Source organism: Solanum verrucosum, unplaced genomic scaffold (genome assembly GCF_900185275.1).
Source record: "Solanum verrucosum unplaced genomic scaffold, falcon-dt-bn FXZP01000048.1, whole genome shotgun sequence".
Taxonomy (NCBI): Eukaryota; Viridiplantae; Streptophyta; class Magnoliopsida; order Solanales; family Solanaceae; genus Solanum; species Solanum verrucosum.
Window position 1 is genome coordinate 2,801,691 of NW_026020157.1, and position 21,587 is coordinate 2,823,277.

A 21,587-nucleotide genomic window follows, 5' to 3' on the forward strand; every position below is an offset into this window, starting at 1 on the left:
TAGCTAAAACCCCAATTCTTGAGGTGTGATTTTGTGAATATGGGTTAGATTATCAGTTGGGTCTTGCTTGTTAATGGTTTATTTGTTGTGTAAATGTGATTTCATTTAGTTGTTATGGTGGAACTTAATGAAATTGTAGTTGCAAATACAATTTCACTTTTGTGCTTTAGGCTTGCTCGAGAGAGAGGTCGTAAAACTAAGATCGAGAGAGTGAACCCTAGTCCTTCTCCCACACACTCAGATCGAGAGAGTGAGTGGGCTAATGCGGAGGCTGTTCTTTATACGGCAAGTGGGTGTCCGAGAGGAACCCATTTGATTCGGGGTAAGTTGCTCGAGAGAGAATTTACCCCCACTATAGTCTAGCCTAGTCACAAATATTCAACGGATTTATCATCAAAAGCATGTACCCATTAGTCTAGTCTAACCCGTATTCCTATCACATCTCAAGAATCCCGTCTTCTTGATTAGTACTATTTGCATTTTTGTTATTTTTGCTTACTTGTCACAAACCCCCATTGATAATTAACGCTTGTGTCACCCCTTAGATTTAACATGTTTACATTCGATAATGTTTTTAGCTATGACTAATTAGAACTTAATTTTATTTTTCTATTAATTCTCAAGTCCACTCCTTTGGGACTCGACCCTAACCCTTGGTTGGATTACTTTACTATTGTACGATCGTAGACACTTTCATTGGAAGCTGGGTCTTGATTATGCAAACATCACCTTATTCAGCTATTGGTAATCGATACACATTCTTTGTGAGCCATCTTTCTCCTCACGAATAACACTGGCACACCTCATGGTGAAGCACTAGGCCTGATAAAGCCTTTATCCAGCAAGTCTTTCAACTGATCCTTCAACTCCTTTAGCTCAGTAGGATCCATTCTATAAGTATGGATATATATGGGTTGTCTACCTGGTAGTATATTGATAGGAAAATCAATTTCTCGTTCTGGAGAGATACCAGGGAGCTTATTTGGAAATACATCTAGAAACTCATTAACTACCAGAATAGGCTGAAGAGTCGGTGGTTCTGCATCTATATCATGAACGTGAACAAGATGATAAATACAACCCTTAGTAATCATCCTCCTCGCCTTAAGATAGGAAATAAACCTACCTTTTGGCATTGTTTTATCGCCTTTCCATTCCCGAACTGCCTCTCCTAGAAAGTGGAATCTATCAATCTTTGTCCGGCACTCAATAATAGCATAACAAGATGCTAACCAGTCCATACCCATAATGACATCAAAATCAACCATCTCTAACTCTACGAGGTCTACAAAGGTCTGACGGTCGATAATTTCTACCATGTAACCTCGATAGACTCTCCTAGAAACAATAGACTCACCAACTGGTTTAGATACAATAAAGGGTTGATCTAATGACTCCGCTACTATACATAACTTCCCCGCAATAAATGGAGTAACATACGACAGAGTAGATCCAGCATCTATCAAAGTATAAACACAATGGTAGCAAACAATCAATGCACCTCTCACAACATCTGGTGATTACTTTGAGTCCATTCGGCCAACTAGTGAATATGTACGGTTCTGGCCACTACCAGAACTAGATGCTCCCTCTCTGCCTCCGCATCTACCTCTACCTGCTGAAGTCTGGGGTCCACACCCTATAGACTGTTCTGATAAGGAGGAACCTACTACTGACCTAGTCAACTGACCTATACCACCCTGACCTATGGTCGGGCAATTCCTCCACTCATGCCCCTCATGTCCACAAGAATAACAACATGTGGAACCCTGCCTCCACCTCCCTAAATGCATCCTACTACAAGTAGCGCAATATGGCAGGGTTGTTTTAGCCTAGCCTGAACCCCTCTGCAGCTAAGAGCCTGATGCTCGTGAACCCTCACCTGGGCCTGACTGTCCCTGACGATAAAATCTACTACCCTGGAACTGCTGTGGTGGAGGTCTATGTGGCCTAATAGAATATCAGGGTCTGGGATCACCCTGAAAATCTCCCTGTGAACCGGTGGGCCTAGCCCTCTTCTGTCACTCTCTCTCGACCCTCTCACTCATATACTGTAGATGTCACCAATCCTCTATTACTTGTGCAAAGGCCTGAATTAGCAAGATATACATATTATCATTTAGTGCAGCGGTAGAACAAGCGTCGATATAGTCTGAGTCGATCCCTCCCACAAATCTACGCACCTTGTCATGCATCGTATCAACAAATATTGGTGCATATCTAGCCAATGAATCAAATCTCAACCCGTACTCTCGGACACTCATGCTGCCCTGTTGGAGGTTTAGAAACTGGTCCACTCGGCCATCCCTAATCTCTCGAGGTAAATAGTGATCTATGAAAACTTCTGTGAAGCTATCCAAGTGGGTACAGATGCATATTTTCCCCTAGATCTCTCTCAACTTTTGTACCACAATACTGCATCATCGGGCAATCGAAATGCTGCTAACTCAACTGACTTAGTCGCTGAGGCATGCATGACTCTGAAGATCCTATGAAGTTATTCAACAAAGTATTGAGGATCCTCTCTGCGATCTTCCCCTGTAAACTGTAGAGGATACAAGGTAAGAAATTCATGAACTCTCGAACTTTCGGGGCCTTTAAATGGTCCGGCAACATCTGGCGCAACTAGTTGGCGTTGTGCAGCTACTAATTGTGCTAACATACATACTGCACTCTTTAAATCCTGATCAGATGGAATAGGAGGAACTAGAGGTGGTACTGGTGGTGGATCTGAGGGTCCTGTAGCCCTCGAAGGGTCCTGAAGCGGTGGAAAAGCTATAGGGGGCTTAGAAGATGTCTCTATCTGGGTCTCACAATGGGCTACCTCCACCTGTGGTACATTGTCGGTACCCTCACCTGCAGCTGTATCTACCCTCTGGCTAGTTGTGGTCTGTCTAGCGTCATCCATCTCTATCTGCATACAAATATCAATTATAAGCCAGAAACCTCAACCCTTAAGACACTGCTTTATAGCACGAGGTGAGCAAAAGAAAGATAGTCATTCTAACATACCTGGTAGCTTCTTGCTTATTGAATGTGGTGAACAACACATTTATAAACAAGACTCTACTAGACACGGCTTGCAGGCTCCCTAGGATACGACGTTTGATGAGTCCATGATTTGGACTCATTTAGGGCTTTATTTGAATAGATTTAGTGTCCTCAAATGCATATTTTGTACCAATAACTTGTGTAAATCCTTGAATTTCAGGTATTTTGAGTGAGGAACAAAGCATGGACACTATTGACCAAAAAGGAACAAGGCAGCTGAAAGAACGAAGGAATCAAGGCCTGAGGATCGCCTAACCCATTAAGTGAGTCACCGAATGGCCAGGGTCTCACCTAATATTCTAAAGTGCCAAGCCCTGAAGGAGAAAATATAGTCGGCGAGAGAAAGGAGCAGTCGGCGAGACACCAAATGGTTCCGCGATGACGTGTCATATAGCCCAAAGTTACAGAACCTGAAGATGCTGAAGGTAAAAGAAAAATGGTGATGAAAATGACCAAAGAGCGGATAGCCGATTTGATCGGTGATCCCGATTAACTACATTGACTGAACCTCCGCAGCACACTTTTTGGCAACTATAAATACTTGTTTAAATTTTTAACTTAGTATCTGATTTTGTGTGGAATCATAATATTTTTCAGTTTTTGAAGTTGAGAGCTTAGAACTGAATAGAGAGATAATATTTCCTTAGCTTTGAAGATTTCCATTTCTAAGAAATTGGAAATGGGTGTTGAAGATTCTTCATCTTAGACCTTTGTAAAGACCATATCAATCCTACCCAGTTGATGGAAACACAACTTGGTAACGATTTTTATCTTTTTACTATGTTTAGCTAAACCCCCAATTCTTGGGGTGTGATTATGGATTGATTTAACTGTTGGGTATTGTTAATTGATAGTTTATTTGTTGTTTAAAAGTGATGTCATTTAGTAATTGTGGTTGAATTTAATGGGTTGTAGTTGCAAATACATTCTTAACTTCATGTTTTTGGCCTGTTGGAGAGAGAGGTTTTAAAATCAAAATTACTGAATTGATGGTCAGTGGGTATTGGGTTGTCATGGGTTTAGCGAGAGAGAGTGAATCCTAAACCTTTTTACACACATTCAGTTCGAGAGAGTGAATGAACTAAAGCGAAGGTTGTGCTTCATTGCTGCTTACTGGTGTTCGAGAGAAACCAATTTGATTCGGGGTAAATTGTTCAAGAGAAAGTTTACCCCCACGAAAGTCTAGCTTATTCACCAATTTGCAGTTGTTTGTTATTAATTACAATTACCAGGTTTTTTACCTTGGCCCATAATCCAATCACATCCTAAGAATCCCGTCTCCATATTCATATTTTCTTGTTATTTGTTATTTTAGTTGATAGTACAAACAAACCCCCTTTATATTTTACACTTGTGCACCTATAATTTAAACCATGCTTTTATTCGTAAATATTTTTAAGTATGATTGACTTGAGCATATTTATGCTTTTTTTATTGATTCTTGAGTACGAACCACTCCCTTGGGACTCGACCCCAACTCACTAATTGGGTTATATTACTACTCACGATCGTTGGCACTTAGTATTGGATGAAGTGTCCTGATACGTGAAATCAAAATAGCGCTGCTACCGGGGAGTGGTGTTACTTGAGAATTTTTAGTTTAGTTGAATTTTGTTCTTGTTAGTTATTGTGACACTTACTTAATTTTTAGGCCAAGTAGGCCATCAATATGATATCGGAAACCTCAACGATGTCAACGAGCCTCATGCTAATGACCCCCATCTCATGGGTGGTATTGGTGCCATTAGCTTGCCTCCGGCCAAAGGGAATAGGGTGTTCCACATCACGAGTACTATGTTACAACTCTTGCAACTAAAATGGATTTTCAGTGGTTTGGCTCATGAGGATCCCCATGAGCACATTAGAAACTTTGTGGACGTATGCGAACCATTCTCCTTCAAGAATATCTCCCTAGAATCAGTCTAGTTGAGGTTGTTCCCGTTCTCTTTGATGGGAGAAGCGTCCAAGTGGCTGGCTGAATTGCCACGTGAATCAATCACTTCGTGGGAGGAGTTGGTTACCGCATTTCAAGTGTAATTTTTGCCTCCCTCGAAGATGATGACTTTTTGGGATAGCATTCAGAGCTTCAAACATCTAGAAGGCGAGCCAATTCATGAACTTGATTGTGATTCAAAAAGTTGGTGCTTCAATGCCCAACTCATGACTTGCCTGATAACGTGATAACGTGTTGCTGCAGTATTTTTACCAGAGTCTTGACTCGGTAAATAAGGGTGTTGCTGACCAACTTTCTCCAGGAGGTTTGATGCAGCAACCTTATGTGATAGCTGCTCAGCTCTTGGATGGCATGACTACCATAAACAAGGAGTGGTATACCCGTGACAGGTCTCCCCTCTCACATTTAAACTAACCAAAGAGCATATGGAGAAACACCAAAAGAGGGACCAGAACATGGCTAAGATCATGACACAACTTGACATTTTATCTAAAAATGTCATGGGAGCCGGTGCTCGAAGTGTCAATGTTGTGGGCGTCCAGTGTGCTAATCCGATGAGTTCAAATTTGAGGTCTTGTATAATGAAGAGGTAAATTTTCTAGACATCCAAAGTGGTGGCTATCGTTCAAACTACCCGAGGTAGGGCGGTAACCAAGGTTTGAATAGCGATGAAGTTTGGAAAGATCGAGATCGTGAATAGAGGGACCGTAATCCAAATTGGAAGGATGGGGAGAAGGATAGGTATGTGCCTACCCATGAGCGCCAAAAGCCAAAGGATTTGGAAGGTGGTCAGTCTGAGGATATGCTTTCTCGTATCCTTAAATAAGTTGAGGGGTTAGACAAGATCTTAAAAGAGATGAAAGAAGACGTGTCGACCCTTAGCCAAACCGTCACCTCCCAATTAGTGTCAATCAAACAGTTGGAGACCCAAATGGGTCATATCTCGTCTCATCTAAACCCAAGACATCAAGGGTTGCCTAGTGACACTATGGTCATCCCCAAGAATGAGGTTTGAAGGTGGACTTGCGTCGTGCCACGATGTTAACTAGGTTGTTGCTTGGGAGGCAACCCAACCTTTTATTACTTTATTTTTGTTTTGGTAAATAATGTTGTGTTGATTGGCAGGTTGAAGTGTAGGAAGGTGTTTCAAAAGTGCAGGTTGGCGAGCCAATAGTCCAATCGGTGCATCGCCAAAGAGGTCAATGAGCCCGACTTGGACCACCAGAACTCAAAATAATTTTAAATTGGAGTCTGTAAAACTCGGCGAGCCCAGGATAAACTTGGTGAATCGCTGACCTGGTCGGCGATCGCGATTTAGTCCGTCGTTTGGACCCCTACATTAACTGGAGGTCCTGTAAAACTCGGCGAGGTAAGAGCCCACTCGGCAAGTCGCCGAGTGGGTCGGCGAACAAAAACTTATGTCGTCGAATGGGCGAGAACTGGACGGATTTTAAAAGTCCTAAGGTTTAAACTTCCAACTCTTTCACTTTCCCTCACTTTTATCTTCCCAAACTCACCCCCGCACTCTAGTTTCTATATTTCGTGTGTTTTCTTCACATTTTAGTCGTCGAATTTGTGTTCGAAGTGGATTACATTGCCGCCTAGCATTTCAAAAGTATTTTAATCGGCATCTGAGGTTGCTTTTCCTAACGCCGAATTTATTTTTAGCAATTTTGTACTCATTTGCAATGATCTTATCTTAGTGTCGTGTGTTGGGCCTCTCTGGTAGGATTAGAATGTACAAATGCCTAATTAGATTTGATAATCTTTCCCGTAATGTTTTGAGTGTCGAAATCTCGTATTCTTGTGCTTTAAAATTAATTGAATTTTGTGGGGTTGTGCTTACATGTTGTTTAGTTTTGTCAAGAAAAGTCTTAGTATCCCAGGGTGGTCTTGCTTTAATTTGACTAGTGCATGCTTTGATTTTTTTTCGAGGGTTGCGGGGTTGAATTCAAGAAGTTGGATTCAAGAAAAGTCTTCTTATTCTCCCTTTGTCTGCACCCCCTGTATCTTTGATTGCACTGTAACTTTTGGCGGGCTAGCCCTTGCTCACCGAAAGCTGTCGGTGATTCGCCAATAGGCATTTCCCATCACCTACTTGCCAATTTTTTAAAGCCAATCCTTTTGGAAAGCCCGATCTAGCTCGTCAAAGAGATTCAGCGAGTCTGTTTGCAATTATTTTTCTATACCTTTTATTTAAATGTTTCTAATTTTTTCCTGATGTTTTGCAGACATGGCTAGACAAAAGGTTGCAGGTAGAAACATGCCACCCCGAAAGAAGGCTAAAGGGATAAAACTAACTGAGGATGCAGCTGCATCCAGGGGTAAAGCTACCAAACTTCTCACAACGGGTGGGAAAGGCAGTGTTAAAGGCAAAACACATGCGTCATTAGAGGCCAACTCTGACAGTGACGGCATATATGACACTTACCTCACCACTTTTGAGAGTGAGGATGAGCATCAGGATCCTCAGACTGTAGCTTCTGATGATGATGAGTTGGTGGTAGCACAAAGGGCAGAGCTACGTTCAAAAAAAATGCATGATCCGTCTAGGATCAGAACTCCTTAGCCCACTACTTCTCCTCCTCCAGTTCCAGAGCAGGCTTTAGTCCTAGAACCTCCTGTGCAGGGTCCTCCCCCAAATTCTATGAATAGATTAAAGACTGAGGGGCTGAGGACAATCATTGAAAAGAAGCGCATGTCCATTGATGGTGTGATTAATAGGTATCCCGAGATTATGAGATGTCTGAAGTCTCATAATTTCCAGATCTTCACAAAGCCCCGTGGCCCGTATATTCCAAATCGGGTCCGGGAGTTCTATGCTTCTTATGGAACCTTGATACCACAGAGGAAGAAGAAAGCAGCTGCATTCAAACCGGTTGATTATGTAGTAGTTCGGGGAAAGAAGGTCAAGTGTGATAATGAGGCTATCAATGTTGTCCTGGACTGTCCTGATGATATTGATGACGACTGGCAACATATGATCTTTACTACCACATTAGAAAATATGAAGAAGTGGTTAACTCCTCTCATATCAGACGGTGCCCCCAAATAGCTAGAAGTTGGAGCACCTATCGAGAAAAAGGATCTAAACATAGCTGTAAGATTCTGGTTTAGCGTCATCAGTAGTACTATCATGCCTTTCCAGAACTAGTCGATTCCCTAGCATGCCAAGGAATCCTGTCTAGGTTGTATCATTGATGAGACGACGCTTAATCTGGGGATGATTATAGCACAGGAGATGGTCATGAGAGCCAAGCAGCGTCAGACCTCACTCCCTTTTCCGGTGTTGATCACTGAGCTATGCAGACGGGCTTGAGTTTCGAGACATGCAAAGATGGATGTGGAAGTGATTCCCACATCCTCTACTGATATCCGAAGGATCAAGGCAGAATATTTGAAGGATCAGGTAGAAAAGAAGAAGAAGGCAGCCTCGGCGGACTCTCCCCCGATTATAGACACAAACTCAGTACCTGCAGAGGCATCTTTGACTACTCCGCCCCCTAAGCCTTCAGGTACTTCTTGTGTTGTATGTTCTGATATTCCTATTTCTTCTGATGTTCCACTGCCTCCTAGACCTGTTGATGTTAGTGTCTCCTGAGCCCCGATCACTCAGGCTTTATTACTCCGGATGGGGCAACTTGCCCATTATGCTGATCATCGGGATGCCAGACTCGAGGCCTCCATTTCGGGCATGATTCAGACTGCCCTGGCTGATGTTGTGACACCCTTGAGCACTACCATTGACGCCTTTGCGGCTAGGATATCGGTGTGTAAGTGTGGCCAATGGGCCACCAAGGAGGTGACGGCCTTAAAGGCCGCTATTGCTGTGTTGAGGAGTGACGTGGATCAGCTAAAGTCCACCGACATGTCCATGATCTTCGGGACGGTGGAGATTCTAGATGTACCAGATATGCCTCCAGCTACCACCGGAGATGAGATTAGAGTTGAGGAAGCAGTTGATCTTGAGTCTGAGGCAAAGATTTATGAGGAGATGCTTGAGGTGGCTGAGGAAGCTTCATAAGAGGGCCTTACTGAGACTGAAGAGGCCATGGTAGATGTTGTTGTACAGGCTTCCTTAGCAGATACTCCCGAGTCCAAACTAATGCACCGGGCACTGATGCCCAGATAGATGGAGCGAATGTGTAGACATAACCCCCTCTTTACCTCCCTCTATTGTCTTTCTTTATTTTGACTTGTGGATAATATGTTTTTTGTTTGCATTTAAGGACAAATGATTTTATTTGTGGTGGGTGAGGCCCACTTTTTGTGTGACTTTTTTGTGAATACTGATGTTTTGTTTATATATTTGAGTTTTTGAGCCATAATTGTGTTTTTACACTATTTTTGTGGATGGTTGAGCTTGTGGCTCCTTGTTTTAAATGTAAATGATTTTTGACCCTTTTGGAAAGAAATTGCCACCTCTTGTTTGTGTTGAATATGGTTGTTCTTTTGCAAATTTGAGTATCGATTTTGATCAATACCGATGACTTGAATAATGCTCATAATCGAACAAAAATGAATGTTCGGCTACGATGAGGCCAAATGAAGTTTCATAGACAATATGTGAACTTTTTACATCTTGTTGTGACTAGCCAAGTATCAAATTGAGTCTCTTGTGATGGACATTGCACACTAGCGAAAGTGTGGAGTCTTGTTTATCATTGGTGTCAATGCCTTGTGTGATGAGCTTACTGTGTGAACCATGCATGATGAAACCTAGATGTGAACTCTTGAGATGATCTTAGGCGACTTTAAAGAGTGTGAACCAATTTGACATTATACCTTTTTTTGTGGCCTAACTTGTGAGTATGTGAACCCCGCTTGAGCACCCTCTGAGCCTTAACCTTTTCTTGGAAGAAACTTGATGAAAACATAACCTTTCTTGATACAATACCTATAATCCTCATGATTTGTGGTTTGTTTGAATAGCCAACTTAGGCCAAAGGCCTAAGTCGGGGGTGTGGTGAAAAGAAAAGATAAATCAAGAAGTGCAAGAAAGTCCCCTTTGACCCATGGTTTTGAGAAAAATGGAACACCTCCATATAAAAAAGAGAGAGAGAGAAAAAAGAAAAGAATGACAAAGAAAAAGAATGAAAAATTTGTGGAATAAAGTTGTGAAAATACAAAGAAAATGGAGTTTCCAACAGTCCATGGAAAGTGAATAATGGGATGACTTGTAAGCACGAATGAAAAATGATGAAGAAAGGGAAAGGAAGTGTTGTTCACACCACATTTCATGAGGACTATAGCCAATGAGCCTAAATGACCATAAATTTGCACTCAACCCCGTTACAAGCCTTGAAAATACCTTTTTGATCTTGAGTGAGCTGAAACAAATGTTGGTTGGAAAATACGGTTAAACCTATGGGTGAAATCATAACTGTGTTCATTTTTGTGAGTGTGAGCATTGCATTTGATTCCGGAACTTTAAATTGTTGAACCATTGTGTGTGAACATTGAATCATTCTTTGTGTGAGGGCATTTGAGTACCTTTGTTGAGCTTGAACTTGCATTTGAAGCAAGTATTGTGAGCTTGAGATTCTTTGATATTGGTGAGTCACAACTTGACTCTTTGAGTGCATAATTGATCTTTGCATGAATAAGTTGTGTCTTTTTGTGTGCATTCATGATTGAATCTTGTGTAGGACTGTTTGAGACATCCTTTTTAAACTGCTGAACTTGAGTTTTACTTGAGGACACGAAAAAATTTAAGTTGGGGGTGTTGATGAGTCCATGATTTGGACTCATTTAGGGTTTTATTTGAATAGATTTAGTGTCCTCAAAAGCATATTATGTACCAATAACTATGTAAATCATAGAATTTTAGGTATTTGGATTGAGGAACAAAGCATGGACACTATTGAACAAAAAGGAACAAGGCAGCTGAAAGAACAAAGGAAAGAAGGCCTGAGGATCACCTAACCCATTAGTTGAGTCGTCGAATGGCCAGGGTCTCACCTAATGTTCCAGAGTGCCGAGCCCTGAAGGAGAAAATCTAGTCGGTGAGAGAAAAGAGCATTCGGCGAGTAACCAAACGGTTCCGCGATGCAGTTCCATATCGCCCAAAGTTACAGAACCTGAAGATGCTGAAGGCAAAATAAAAACGACGATGAAAATGACCAAAGGGCGGATCGTCAATTGGGTCGGTGATCCCGACTAACTGTGCCGACTGAACCTCCACAGCACACTTTTTGACAACTATAAATACTTATTTAAATTTTTAGCGTAGGATCTGATTTTGTGTGGAATCATAATATTTTTTAGTTTTTGAAGTTGAGAGCTTAGAAATGAATAGAGAAACAATATTTCATTAGCTTAGAAGATTTGAAGATTTTCATTTCGAAGAAATTGGAAGTGGGTGTTGAAGATTCTTCATCTTAGACCTTTGTAAAGACTATATCAATCCTACCCAGTTGATGGAAACACAACTTGGTAACGATTTTTATCTTTTTACTATGTTTAGCTAAACCCCCAATTCTTGGGGTGTGATTATGGATTGATTTAACTGTTGGGTATTGTTAATTGATAGTTTATTTGTTGTTTAAAAGTGATTTCGTTCAGTAATTGTGGTTGAATTTAATGGGTTGTAGTTGCAAATATAATCTTAACTTCTTGTTTTTGGCTTGCTCGATAGAGAGGTTTTAAAACAAAAATTATTGAATCGATGGTCTGTGGGTATTGTGTTGTCATGGGTTCAGCTCAAGAGAGTGAATCCTAAACCCTTTTCCACACATTCAGCTCGAGAGAGTGAATGGACTAAAGCGAAGGTTGTGCTTCATTGCTGCTTATTAGTGTTCGAGAGAAACCAATTTGATTCGAGGTAAATTGTTTGAGAGAAAGTTTACCCCCACTAAAGTCTAGCTTATTCAACAATTTCTAGTTGTTTACTATTAATTACAATTACCCGGTTGTTTACCTTGGCCCATAATCCAATCACATCCCAAGAATCTCATCTCCATATTCATATTTTCATGTTATTTATTGTTTTAGTTGATAGTACAAACAAACCCCCTTTATATTTGACACTTGTGTCACCTATAATTTAAACCATGCTTTTATACGTAAATATTTTTAGCTATGATTGACTTGAGCATATTTATGTTTTTCTATTGATTCTTGAGTACGAACCACTCATTTGGGACTCGACCCCAACTCACTAGTTTGGTTATATTACTACTCACGATCGTTGGCACTTAGTATTGGATGAAGTGTCCTGATACGTGAAATCAACATTGCTCTGGTACCAAGTTTTTCACACCCCAAACTCAAGGGGCGCAACTGGCTCCTAATGCCAAAACTCAGGCTCGAGCCGACCCTATTGAATCATTTGCTACTAGCGCATAACAGCCACACGCAATCAAATAAACAAACAAGTATATCTCCGCTTAAAATTAAGCCTTCGGCTGGCAATGCCCCTGTCAACAGATCTATAAAAGAAACAGCTACTCCCAGGAGTTCATATAAAGAAATAGCCAACTAGCATAGAAGTCTGGATTGGGTCGTCGAGGCAACATGATCTCTATGCCAAAACTGAAAGCAGGTATATATCAGGACAATACATCAAACAACTAACAAGCTTCAGCAAACCAACAAACTAGGAAAGCATGGCCATAACGTAGCTATACACCACACACACTAGTCTACAAGCCTCTAAGAGTAGTAAAGATTGGCAGGACAAGGCCCCAGCCTACCCATAAAAATATATACAACAAAAGCTAACAAACCTCCCAACTCTAGAAGCTCTGAAGGAAAGGGGCTAGCCAATCGGATAAAAGTCAATCTTGCTACCGAGGAGGCCTACAGGGTCGTCTATCGGGACCTGCAGGCAAGAATGTAGTACCCCCACTCAATGGGGCTTCAATACAAAATAATATAGCGAGTATGAAAGGCAATAGACTATGAGCAGGTATCCTAACATACTAGGTGTAATCCGATAAATAAATCAAGGATAATATAAGTATACTAACATGCTCCCAAATCTAAACATATACAAAATAAATAAAAAAAACAACCTAACCAATCCCCCATAAGCTAGACAGGTACAAACATCACACTAGACCACCTACCCAGGCCCCCATAAGCCTCGAAGGTGCCAATCAGTCTATACACCTCTATCGATAGTCCCCTAGCCCCGTAGGTAGTCACATAGCCCTCTTAGGAAATAATATAACCCCGTAGGTAGCATTTAGCTCTCTTAGGCGTCAATATAGCTTATAGATAACTCGTAGCCCTCTTAGGCAACAACATGGCCCTGTAGGTAGCACAAAGCCTTCTTAGGCATCAATATAACCCCGTTGGCTACTCATAGACCTTCTAGGCATCAATATAGCTCTGTAGGTAACTCATAGCCCTTCTAGGAATCAATATAGCCTCGTAGGCAGAACATAGCCCTTCTAGGCATAGATCACATTCCTGCAGCTAACCACAATAGCTCCAAGGAAAACAATAACAATCCAATAAGCTAAAAGCAAGCAATTTATTTATAATCAACCTATACGAATAGCCTCTAAGTCGTTTCCAACATAGGGACGCTACTAACTAAATAATAATCCCGACAAAGGAGTATTATATCCACTCGAGCACCCAACAATCAACAATAATGGCTACAAGGATAACAACCCAATTACATTGCTCCTAAGCTTTAATAAAACATGTCGTAAGAAGAGAATAGCCTTAACATTTTTCTCTGAATTCATGTGGCCTAACAACTTTTACTCATAACCCCCTCGATACTACAACAGGACAGGACCATAATCAACACACAAGAATAGAATATACCACGATAATCCGCTTAAAGATATGTATATCCATCACAAATTGTTATTTGCAGCTGATCAAAGCTAGAGTCAATGAAAGAAGGGTCTTACCTTGATCTTAAATTCGTAATACACCTCAAAACCTTAAAATATGTCCAATCTCTTGATGTCCCAATGATATACCATGAGTTTACGGTATTTTTGATACAATTCACTTAAGAGTTGTGTATGTCTATGGCCATTTTGTATTAGAAATATATTTTTATGTGTATGTTTGCAGGAAATAGTCTTGGAAGCAATTAAGTGAGATGGCAGCTGAAAAGATGCAAAAGTAGCCACCCATAGAGTGCCTTACGAACTGTAGGTCCTCTGACAGTCCGTCGCTCGGTAGGCGTATATAGGAGCATTAGGGAATTCTAACCAAGTGTGGAGAAGTGATCTACGGACCATAGATTAACCTATGGGTCGTCCTGCACTCCGTCGAATGTGTTCAGAGAGTTGGAGTTCCAGTAGCTAATAAAAATTCTAAGTGTAGAGCCACAGAAGAAGACCCACGCACTGTAGGTCAGCCTACGGTCCGTCCAGCACGTCCGTCGTTGTTGATCTGAGAGTGAAGGTTCCAGCCTCTGTTGAAAAAGTTCTAAGTGTTGACCAACGGAAGGGACCTACGGACAATAGGTTGACCCACGGTCCGTAGGTTGAGTCATCAATTAAAGTCGCGTCCCAGAAGTTTATTTCCTTATTTTGTTTCCTTTTTGTTTAGGACATATTTTTCTATAAATAGGGTATGTAAACCTCATTTTAAGGGGTTAGACATTATTTTTTACTGTTAGGTATTGGTATTTTCTTTGGGAATTAACTTGCAAACTTTGGCAATTTGATTTTTAGATTTCGGTTTATAAGATTTTTGCTTCGAAATTTAATTGGAGATTTTGGGTTTCTTCTACTCTAATTGTAAGTTCATGAATTCTTTTTACCCAATTATGAATTGTGTTCTATCAAGCATGAGTATCTAAATCCACAACTAGGGTTGTGGGAACCATGAGCAATTAACAAAGTATGAATAATAATTAAGTAATTCTTGAATAGTGTTTATGCATGTATTGTTAATTCTTACGCTTAGAAGTCTTTTTAACGATGCGCAACGTTAGAATTTTCCTTGTTGCTACTTGCCGGACCAAGGAGGTAGTTAATGAGAAAAGAATTAACAACAGAGATTTAGTGGATGTTATCTAATAGTCTAATGTCAATTGGTGCGATGATGAAAACTAAGTCATACATTGATGTGATGTCTTATCTGAGGTAAAGGTAAGGGATAGTAAAGGATACACTCGTAGCCAGAACAAGGTGCATAGTGAAAATTCCATATTTGGAGGACCAATCACTTACGGATACCTATCTAACCAACTTTGCATGTAAAACACTAGGAAAGGATTACTATTATTTGGAGTACCGCGTTAAAAGCTTATGGGGAACACATACACCTTAATTTCTCTCTCATATTGATAACTTAAAGTTTGAATATTGCTCACTTGTTACTTAAACAAACCCTATATTATTTGCCTACAAAAATCCCCCCCTTTAATTACTTGTTTCGGAAATAGTTTGACTAAACGGATAAAATAGTGAGTTAAGTTTAAGTCTGAACCATATTCCTCATGGGATCGACCCCAACCTACAAGTTGGATTCTTTATTTGACGACAACATATTTCTTTAATCGAGGTGTAATTTGAGCGTATCAAATTTTGGTGCCAATGTCAAGAAAACCAAGTTCGGAACTATGGTAACTACAATTGAGAGGGTAACTATGTCTGGGATGGGAACTACAATTGCGACAACAACTACAACCAGAACAACTCTAGAAACAGAAACGAGAGAGTTGGGCCTTATGTTCCACCTTCAAATTGGGAATCTGGCAATAAAGAACCTGGGGTAGTATGTCATGCATTGAGGATATGATGCAGAAGATGATGAAGAGGTTTGATACGACTAATGAGAATGTGAAAGAGATGCGGAATGACTTGTCTGGAATCGATCAAAAAGTTGATGCCCATGCAGTGTCGATAAAACAACTTGAGTAGCAGTTTAATCATTTGTCCACTACTGCGAACCCACGTCTGCCTGGCACACTTCCTAGCAAAACCATCTAAAATCCGAAGAATGATGGGCATTGTATGGCAGTCACTATTCGAGGAGGTAAACAAACCATTGATCCCCATGTGTCGTATGAGGTTGAATTTGTAGTAGAATGAGATGATGATGAGATCGAGGCTACTGGAGAGTCTAAAAATACTACAGAGAAGGAGGCGGAGGTGACCCAAAAAGTTTTTTCCATGCCTAGATCTCCACCACCATTCCCATAGAAATTGGTGAAGAAGATTAAAGAAGGGAAATACCGCAGGTTCATTACTATGTTGAAACAGCTTTCCATCAATGCTCTGTTTATAGAAGCTTTAGAGCAAATGCATGGGTATGTGAAGTTTATGAAGGATTTAGTGACCAAAAAGAGGGCCGTCAATTTTGAGAATGATGAGAGGTTGCAACATTGCAGTGCTATTGACACTAGGTCACTTGTGCAGAAGAAAGAGGATCCTGGTGCTTTCACTATTCCTTGTACCGTTGGGTTATTGCATTTTGTGAAGGCGTTGTGTGATTTGGGTGCTAGCATTAATCTGATGCCATTATCTATCTACAAGAAGTTGGGATTAGGGGCTCCAAAACCGACTGCGATGCGACTAGTCATAGCCGATAGAACTGTGAAGAAGCCCATTGGGGTTCTCCAAGATGTTCTTGTGAAAGTGGAGTCGTTCATTTTTCTGGTGGATTTTGTGATACTTGATTATGAGGTCAATTTTGAGGTCCCATCATCTTAGGGAGACCATTCCTTGCTACTGGTGCGCCTTGGTCGATATGGAAAGAGGAAAGATAAAGTTCTGATTGAATAATGAAGAGGTAACTTTCAATATTTGTAGGTCTATGAAGCAGGAAAGCAATCTCGAGTCAGTATCAGTGGTGAATCATATTGTGGAGCTAGGATCTGATGTGTCTATTGAAGAGAGGTTGGGTGTTGATGCAGTGGTAGCGGTAATGATGAATTTTGAGGGTGATGGTATTGAAGACTATGATGAATTAGTTGTCGCACTTGATAGGTTTGAATTTCGTTCCAAACCAAAGAAATTAGAGCTAGATATGAAGAATCGCGACTCTCCACCCACAAAACTGTCTGTTGAAGAAGCTCTAAAATTAGAGCTCAAGGATCTACCATCGCATTTGAGGTATGTATTCTTGGGGAGAGATAGAACTTTACCGATAATCATTGTTGCTGAATTGAGTGAGGTACAAGTAGAGGCATTGGTTTCTGTGTTGAAGAGGTTCAAACGGTCTATTGGATGGACTATTGCGAACATTATTGGGATTCCTCCTGGCATTTGTTCTCATAAAATCCAACTCATGCCGGACAGCAAGCCTAGTATCAAGCACCAAAGGAGACTAAATCCGCCTATACAAGAGGTAGTGAAAAATGAAATCATCAAATTGGTTGGATGATGGAGTCATATACTCCATCGTAGATAGTAGTTGGGTCTGTCTTGTTCAGTGTGTACCTAAGAAGGGTGGGATTACTGTGGTTCCTAATACAAAAAACAAGTTTGTTCCGAGGTGGCCAGTGACTAGATGGAGAGTATGCATGGACTACCGCTAATTGAATGCTTGGACAGAAAATGATCATTTCCCTATGTCATTCATGGATCACATGCTGGATCGCCTTGCTGGTAAGGGTTGGTATTGCTTTCTTGATGGTTATTCGGGCAACAATCAGATCTTCATTGCTCCGAAAGACCAAGAGAAGACGTCCTTCACTTGTCCTTATGGGACTTTCACCTTCAAAAGGATGCTATTTGGGTTGTGTAATGCTCCAGCAACCATCCAGCGTTGCATGATGTCGATATTCTCATATATGGTGGAGGACATTATTGAGGTATTTATGGATGATTTTATTGTGGTAGGTGACTTGTTTGATGGTTGTTTAATGCATCTGGTTGAGGTACTAAAACGGTGTGAAGAGTGCAATCTTGTGCTTAATTGGGAAAAGTGCCACTTTATGGTGAAAGAGGGGATCATTCTGGGTCATCGGATTTTTGAGAAGGGTATTGAGGTTGATAGAACTAAAGTTGAGGTAATAGAAAAGCTTCTACCACCCATCTCTGTTAAAGATGTTAGAAATTTTCTTGGGCATGTAGGCTTTTATAGGAGGTTTATCAAAGATTTCTCCAAAATTGCACACCCATTGTGCAAATTGCTCGAAAAGAAGTGTAACTTTGATTTTGATTATGCTTGTCTGAGAGCATTTGGAGAGTTGAAAGCAAAGCTAGTTTCCGCACCTATCATTATTTCACCAGATTGGGGGCAACCGTTTGAAGTGATGTGTGATGCGAGTGGAGTGGCGCTTGATGTGGTATTGGGATAGAGGCGAGAGAAGATTCTTCATTCTATTTACTATGCCAGCAAAGCTCTGAATGTGACTCAAAAGAACTATACGGTGACTGAACAGGAACTCCTTGTTGTGATTTTCACATTCGAGAAATATTATCCTACTTGCTTGGTACTAAGGTCATAGTGCTTACTGACCATTCTGCATTGAGGTATCTAATGGATAAAAAGGATGCCAAACTAAGGTTGATTAGATGGGTATTGTTGCTGCAAGAGTTCGATTTTGAGGTAAAAGATAGAAAGGGGACAGAAAATCAAGTTGCCGATCATTTATCCATATTAGAGGAGGAAGCTATGCTCAAGCTAGGTGATGGGGCTGAAATTAATGATGAATTCCCAGACGAACAGGTTTTGGCTGCTTCTCCTGATCTTATTCCTTGGTTCGCAAATTTTGCTAACTACTTGGCAAGTGATTTGGTGCTATCAGATTTGTCATTCCATCAAAGGAGAAAATTTATGCATGATCTGAAGAAGTTCTTTTGGGATGAGCCTTACTTGTTTCGTATTTGTGCTGATGGGATTATTCATCATTGTGTGTCATTCATCACCTGTTGGTGGGCATCATAGTGGTATTCGGACTGCGCATAAAATCTTGCAGTGTGAGTATTACTGGCCTACCATCCACCAAGATGCTCATGATTTCGCCAAGTCTTGTGATCGTTGCCAAAGAGATGGAGGAATTTCAAAGAGGCACGAGCTACTTATGAATCTGTTATTGGTGATTGAGTTGTTTGATGTTTGGGGCCTTGACTTCATTGGTCCATTTGTGAGTTCACATGGGATGAAGTATATTCTTGTTGTGGTTGATTATGTGTCGAAATGCATGGAAGCAATTGCGTTTTCAAACAATGAGGGTAAGAGTGTCACCGCATTCCTGAAAAAGAGTATCTTCTCCAGATTTGGTACACCTAGGGCAATCATCAGCGATGGAGGTTCCCACTTTTGTAATTAGTTGTTCAAGGCATTGCTAGAGAAATATTGAGTCCGTCACAATGTAGCCACTCCTTACCATCCACAATCTAGTGGGCAAGTTGAAGTGTCAAACAGAGAGATAAAGCAAATCCTTGCAAAGACTGTGAACGCCAACAGAATGGATTGGTCAAGGAGGCTTGATGATGCACTATGGGCCTATCGCACCGCATTCAAGACTCCTATAGGTATGTCCCCCTACCAACTTGTATATGGAAAGTCATGCCATTTGCTGGTAGAGCTAGAGCATAGGGCCATGTGGGCGCTAAAGAAGTTGAATTTGGATTGGGGCACCGCATCAAGTCAAAGAGTGAATGACATGAGTGAGCTTGAGGAGTTTCTCCTAAAAGCATATGAAAGTTCAGCCTTGTACAAGGAGAAGAGGAAGAAGTATCATGATCAAAAGATTAAGAAGCGTGAATTTGTTGTGGGTGATCTGGTGCGTTTATTCAACTCAAGGTTGTGATTGTTTCCTGGCAAGCTCAAGTCCAAATGGACCGGGCCATTCCGAGTCACTCAAGTATTTCCACATGGAGCGGTCGAGCTCGAGAACAAGGAGGGAACAAGCTTCAAGCTGAACGGGCAAAGGATCAAGGTCTACATGGGGAAATTAGAGAGTGTGCAAGGTGAACGGGCAAAGGATCAAGGTCTACATGGGGAAATTAGAGAGTGTGCAAGGTGAACGGGCAAAGGATCAAGGTCTACATGGGGAAATCTTGATGAAGTCTGAGTAATCAAGGTGTCTGCGTCGTGCCGCAAAGTTAAATCAAGAGTTGCTTGGGAGGCAACCCAAGATGTACAATCTAGCCAACTATAGGTTTTTCTTTTTGATTCAAGAGTTTTCTTCTCTTTTTTTTAAAAAAATTTGTAACTCTTTAGATAGGTGTTTTATTTTTGTATTAGTGTTGGCTAGATATAGAATAGGGTCCATGTCTAAAACGTGTCCAGAAAATGAAAAAGAAAGTCCTAATGGTTGCTACGTGTATAGGGACAAAAGGCAAAATCTGCAGAAAAATAGTTGTGCAGTGGTCTACGGACCCCATCGACGGTCCGGTGGTCCATCCACGGACCGTGAATGGCGTCCGTAAACCCCAGGTAAGTGTTCTGAATTTTCTAAGTGTCAGAGTGACCTACGAACAATACATACGGTCCGTAGGTCGACCCACATACCGTAGAAGGGATCACATGAGTCCAAAAACTAGGGTTTGCCCGACCCGACTCGAACACCTTCTAAAATAAAACCTTTCATTTAAAATTCATTCCCCACGATCAAAAATCCCTCCTAACCATTTTTAAACTCTTTTTCTCCCACAATCACTCCCATTTAATCACAATATCCCACATATCAAGACCCTATTCACTTCCCCAAATCCCAAATCATCATTTTCTCTCCCAACTCACTCACCTTCATTCCCCAACGATTCCACAATCCGGGTTCGGTGTCAAAGGGCTAGCAAAGGTCTAAGGAGTCTATTGCATCATCACACTCACCCACTTTGATTACTTGTAAGGTAAACAACTTCACCCTGACGTTGAATTCACTGTTCATTGTTTGTATCATGAAGTCACGAAGTTGGAACTTGACCTTGGGTTGTTAATTTTGTGTTTGTATGTTAAATTGTATGTTATAAACACCCTTGGTATGATGGTATGTGAGTGTATAGTTAATTAAAACCAAATAATTCAAGTTAATAGGCTAAATTGGAAGTTTTGACTTAGGGTTCATAGGTTTCTGTGTGATAATCTGTAAACTTTTGTGAAATTGGAACCCTAAGGATGATTAACTACCAACTTACTTGTTGAAATTCATATGTAGGCCTAATTTGAGAAAAGGAATAAAAAAAATGAACCATCTGAAACCTGGCACAGACTGACCCACGAGACCCCGTCTACGGACCGTAGGTCATTCTACGGACCGTAGGTCGGGTCCATGGGCCAGAAGCACACAATTTTTTTTCTAAGTGTCGAACCATGGTGTGGACTACGGTCCATCGATTTCGTGGTTCCCACATCAGAAACCCAATTTTGGGTACTCTGATCTACAGAGGGACCCACAGACCGTCGTTCCATCGACAGACCGTAGGTACCAACCGTAGGTCGACAGTTCAGCTATTGTCCAGATTTATTTTAGTTTTTGTTTTGATTCATTTCTTGTTCTAAAAATTTTCAAGTGTTTTATTTGCTTGTTTTGGTACTAACTAAGCTTCCACAGATACCATGGCCCGCAAGAAAACTCCAACTTACGCCGCAAATGGCAAATCAAACTTTGTTGCTCCATCCATCAAGCTGATTGATGAGGATACAGATGTGGAGTACGTTCCACCTCCCACCAAGACTTCCCCCACTATTCCACGCACTACATGAA

At 41.0% G+C, this 21,587-nt stretch overlaps 3 protein-coding genes across 3 annotated transcripts in view; 2 read left to right on the forward strand and 1 right to left on the reverse strand.

The window, feature by feature from the left end:
* The window catches only part of LOC125828355 (1-acyl-sn-glycerol-3-phosphate acyltransferase 2), a 525,228-nt gene that overhangs the window by 474,703 nt on the left and 28,938 nt on the right, over positions 1 to 21,587 (reverse strand). The gene's annotated exons all lie outside the window — the stretch shown is intronic.
* On the forward strand, positions 8,637 to 9,029 carry LOC125828325 (uncharacterized). Its single transcript, XM_049507643.1, has one exon. The coding sequence runs from the start codon at positions 8,637 to 8,639 to the stop codon at positions 9,027 to 9,029; it is 393 nt and encodes a 130-aa protein (XP_049363600.1).
* On the forward strand, positions 16,177 to 16,638 carry LOC125828326 (uncharacterized). The gene has a single exon (XM_049507644.1). It carries the CDS (start codon positions 16,177 to 16,179, stop codon positions 16,636 to 16,638), a length of 462 nt encoding a protein of 153 aa, XP_049363601.1.

Bases quoted from the DNA above. Each gene is read 5' to 3' on its own strand.
- LOC125828325 (XM_049507643.1), top strand. From the start codon at position 8,637: ATGGGGCAACTTGCCCATTATGCTGATCATCGGGATGCCAGACTCGAG.
- LOC125828326 (XM_049507644.1), top strand. From the start codon at position 16,177: ATGTTGAAACAGCTTTCCATCAATGCTCTGTTTATAGAAGCTTTAGAG.